Consider the following 3989-nt stretch of genomic DNA (forward strand, 5'->3'; position numbering starts at 1 on the left):
GTGTGTGTGTGTGTGTTTTTCTTCTCTCTGGCGTGTCTTTACATGCAGAGCAGCAGGCATCCTAAATACCTCCGCTTACAATCCACAGCCTGTCTGAGCACATGTGGACACACCCTGTGTGTGTGTGTGTGAGTGTGCAGCTGTAGGCAGGAAACATTCCTGTAATCTGATGACAAAAGAGTCGCTGCTGCTCAGAACCAGAACAACCAACTAAAACAGAATTATTTATGAATTAATGTGTCTGTTTCTGACATTATTTCTTGTTTTTGTTTGTTGTTTTGTTGTTTAGACAAACAAACATTAAACGCTCAGATTGAACTCATATCTTCAGTTAGAAGTTTGTTCTGACTTTCAGAAGCAACACTTAACTGGACCTCTGGATAGCACCAGGTTCTGTGACCTGTCAGTTTCTGGTCCAAACAGGAAGTTTGCTGCCAGCTGCAGACAAAGCGACACAAACATTTTAACTTTGCAGACAACAAGGCACTGACACGTTTATTTAGTCTGAATAAACCAGTACAGTTGAGGAAGTTTGTCTTTAATGTGGTCTTTAGATGTCATTTGGGTTTAATCAGATTTGTAGAAAGGACCACGTGGGACCATGTGGGACCATGTGGGACCATGTGGGACCACGTGGGACCACGTGGGGCCACGTGGGGCCACGTGGGACAACGTGGGGCCATGTGGGACCATGTGGGGCCATGTGGGACCATGTGGGGCCATGTGGGACCATGTGGGACCAAATGAAACAAAAGTGAAACCAGGAACTGTTTCTGAAAGTTCCCGTGACGACAGCTGTGGAGTTTGATTCCTGTTTCCTGGTGTCTTCAGGACCGCGAGGCGCTGAGGGTCATCTCGCTGAAGGAGATCCAGAAGGTCCAGGAGTGCAAACAGAGGTCGGTCTGCAGGAGGACCAGAACCACAGCTCCTGCTTGGTCTCTTGTCGGGATCCAGTAAAACCTGCTCTGTTCTTCTGTTCTGCAGCGATCTGATGATGAGAGACAACCTGTTTGAGATGGTCACCACCTCCAGGACCTTCTACATACAGGTGAGGCCCGATTTACTGCTCCGCCCGTCCATCCCTCTGTCCCTCTGTCCGTCCGCTCGTCCACCTGTCCGTCTGTCCCTCTGTCCCTCCCTCCCTCCGTCCCTCTGTCCCTCTGTCCCTCCCTCCCTCCATCCCTCTGTCCCTCCGTCCCTCCGTCCCTCCGTCCCTCAGCTGGGTGACCTGCTCAGATTCCTGTTGTTTGTTCCTCAGATGAAGAAGGAGCTGAGCGACAACGAGTCCATCACTCAGGAGGTGGTTGGAAACGCCCACATTGAAAACTACGCCTTAAAGCTCTTCCTGTACGCTGACAACGAAGACCGAGCAGGACGGTTCCACAAGTAAGAACCGAAGACCAAGCCTTGCTGAAGGAATGCATGTCGCCCGCCGTTTAAAGCCAGGGTCGTGTTGGGAGCGTTTTTTACTCACTCTGGATGTAGAAACACGTACAACCACATCACACAGAGGAGTGTCCTGTGATCCACTGTGATTTATAAAATCCTCACAAATCCACTCTTAGATTGGATTTTCTCTCATTTTCAGATATTTAATTTTAAACGGGATCACTTTTCATCAGATTCACTCATTCATCTCAGATCCCTCGGAGCTGCGTTCCCATCGACACCCAGCTGCCCTCAGTTTTACAGGACATCAGGTGTGACGTGGTGTGGTAGTAGCTGAGAGTCATTCTGACATGATGTCACCTGCGGCGGGCGATATGCATTCATTTAAAGGCTGTGAGAGGAGCTCTTCTTCTCTGTTTTCATGTTTCTGTCAGCTGGAAGAGTCCGTTAACTGAAGAACGGCTCCGTTTATCAGCTGTCTTTAATTACAGAACCTCATTAAGCCTTTGTTTACGCCTCGCTGACCGCAACACCTGCCTGTTTTATCACCGACTCAGGCTCAGCGTGGCGTCCTGTTCACGGCCTCTCAACACGCTTGTCTCCTAGCAACAGGCGGCCTTTCAGGCACAGCCTCTGTGCTTTCACTCTCCTGTTCAGGAGAACAGTGTCAACACGCGTGTTCTCTGACCTCTCCTCTCCTCTCCTCTCCTCTCCTCTCCTCTCCTGGATGGTTTTGACAGTAATAACAGCGATGACTCGTGTTGGAAGGATGGTTGCTGCAGATTACAGTGAATTGAGTTTTTTAACTTTCTTCTCGTGTTTTAAAAGTTTCAGAATCTCTGCTGTCACAGAATAAATACTGACTGAATGAGGTGCTGTTTTTCCCAGAAACCACTGAAACAATTCTCTTTTCAGAGCTTTCGGTGTGATTTCTTTTTGTTCTACGAGTCAAAGATATTCTGCTGTCTCACCTGAAGCAGGCAGATGAATCAGAACAGCATTTATTTGCTTCCGTCCCAGCCCGACAGCTTTAAATCCTGTTTGTGCTCCTTTAGCTGACAGAAAAGATGAGTTCCTTCAACAGTTTAGGAGCTTATTCAGTTCAACCAGAGGGTTTTACTGCTGCTTCGGCCTGATATGATATAACTATAAACCTCTTTCTGCACAGTTTAGATTAACTAATAAAATGAGGCTAAAGATACAGAACATAAAATATCTGTGCTTCAAACTTTCAGTTCTGTTTCAGTCCCATTTGGAGCTTTAAACCCAGTTTGTCTAGTTTATTGATTCTTTGACATGAAATTAAGAAACTAACAAATTTATTTTTTGTCCTCATTTCTTTCCTGCACCTGCATCCATCCGACCCACATCCCATAATCTCATCAGGAACATGATCAAGTCCTTCTACAGTTCCAGCCTGCTGATGGACGTCCTGTCTGTCTTCGGGGAGCTTTCAGAGGAGGTACGACCACAACCCTCAACATTTACAGCAAAACTCTTCAGTTCTTAAAGGAAATGACTGATTTTATGTCTAATAAAACATGAACAGGTGGGCCGGTTTATAAAAACATCACTCCAACAGTGTTTTCCTGCTTTATGTATTTATTTAATTATCTGTAAGTTTTTATAGTGTACTTCTTCTTAGCTGTTTGTAAATCCAAACATTCAGCTGCTTTAGCTGATGGCTAAAGGAGGATTTTATAAAAATTCATTAAAATGTCTTCAGTTCTTTTTAAAATCATTGTTCTCTCTGAAAGCTACCGTCTCTGCTTTTGTCTTCTTGTGCTGCTTTTAGCTTTTAGTTAGCTTTCTGCTACTTTCTGCTAGTTTCAGCTAATTTCAGCTCTCAGCGTTCAGACTGTATTTTTTACAGATAATGTCATTTCTTCTGCCTCTCCGCTCCATCAGTTTGTTTTCTTTCCTGAATGTTTTCACAGTGAGGCCCTTTTTTCCTCAGAATAAATTTATGCTTCTTTAACCAACGTTAACCTTTAGATAAATGGAGGCCAAACAAACACGGCTCTCCTCCAAACCCCTCATTGTTTCTGTAGAACCTGGCACTTATCTGGAAGAAGCAGAACTTTCTCCGCTCGCTCTTATCAGCGTTGCCTCGGTGTAAACCTGTTGGTGTTTTTTCTGCGGTTCAAACATCCTGTCGTCGAGTGGGACCGAGGAAAGACTGAGTCCAGGAGTCCAGGCGGGTTCGGATGTTAGCAGAACGAGTCATTTCTCTGATTAAAGCAACGTTTCTTCTCAAATCTCCACCAGAATGTTCAGCACAGGAAGTACGCCCGCTGGAAGGCCACCTACATCCACAACTGCCTGAAGAACGGGGAGAGCCCTCAGCCGGGGCCCATCGCCATGGAGGGGGACGAGGAAGCAGGTGGGGGCCTCTGATATGGTTCTGAAAGGTTCTGGAACAAAAACCTGCTCCCTGTCCTGCTGGTGCTCTTTAAAGACCACAGAGTGGCTTCCTTTACTGGTAGCTTTAATCTGTGGGTGTGTGTGTGTGAGTGGGTGAGTGTGTGTGTGTGAGTGTGTGAGGGTGTTGGTGTGTGTGGGTGAGTGTGTGTGTGTGAGTGGGTGAGTGTGTGTGTGTG

At 46.4% G+C, this 3989-nt stretch overlaps 1 protein-coding gene across 1 annotated transcript in view; it reads left to right on the forward strand.

The window, feature by feature from the left end:
• Positions 1-3989, forward strand: part of vta1 (vesicle (multivesicular body) trafficking 1) — a 25107-nt gene that overhangs the window by 7700 nt on the left and 13418 nt on the right. The window contains exons 3-5 of the mRNA XM_037981458.1: positions 1259-1386; positions 2776-2851; positions 3658-3772. Of these exons, the coding sequence (XP_037837386.1) occupies positions 1259-1386; positions 2776-2851; positions 3658-3772 (319 nt within the window). The remainder of the gene's footprint in view (positions 1-1258; positions 1387-2775; positions 2852-3657; positions 3773-3989) is intronic.

Source organism: Kryptolebias marmoratus, linkage group LG19 (genome assembly GCF_001649575.2).
Source record: "Kryptolebias marmoratus isolate JLee-2015 linkage group LG19, ASM164957v2, whole genome shotgun sequence".
Lineage (NCBI taxonomy): Eukaryota > Metazoa > Chordata > Actinopteri > Cyprinodontiformes > Rivulidae > Kryptolebias > Kryptolebias marmoratus.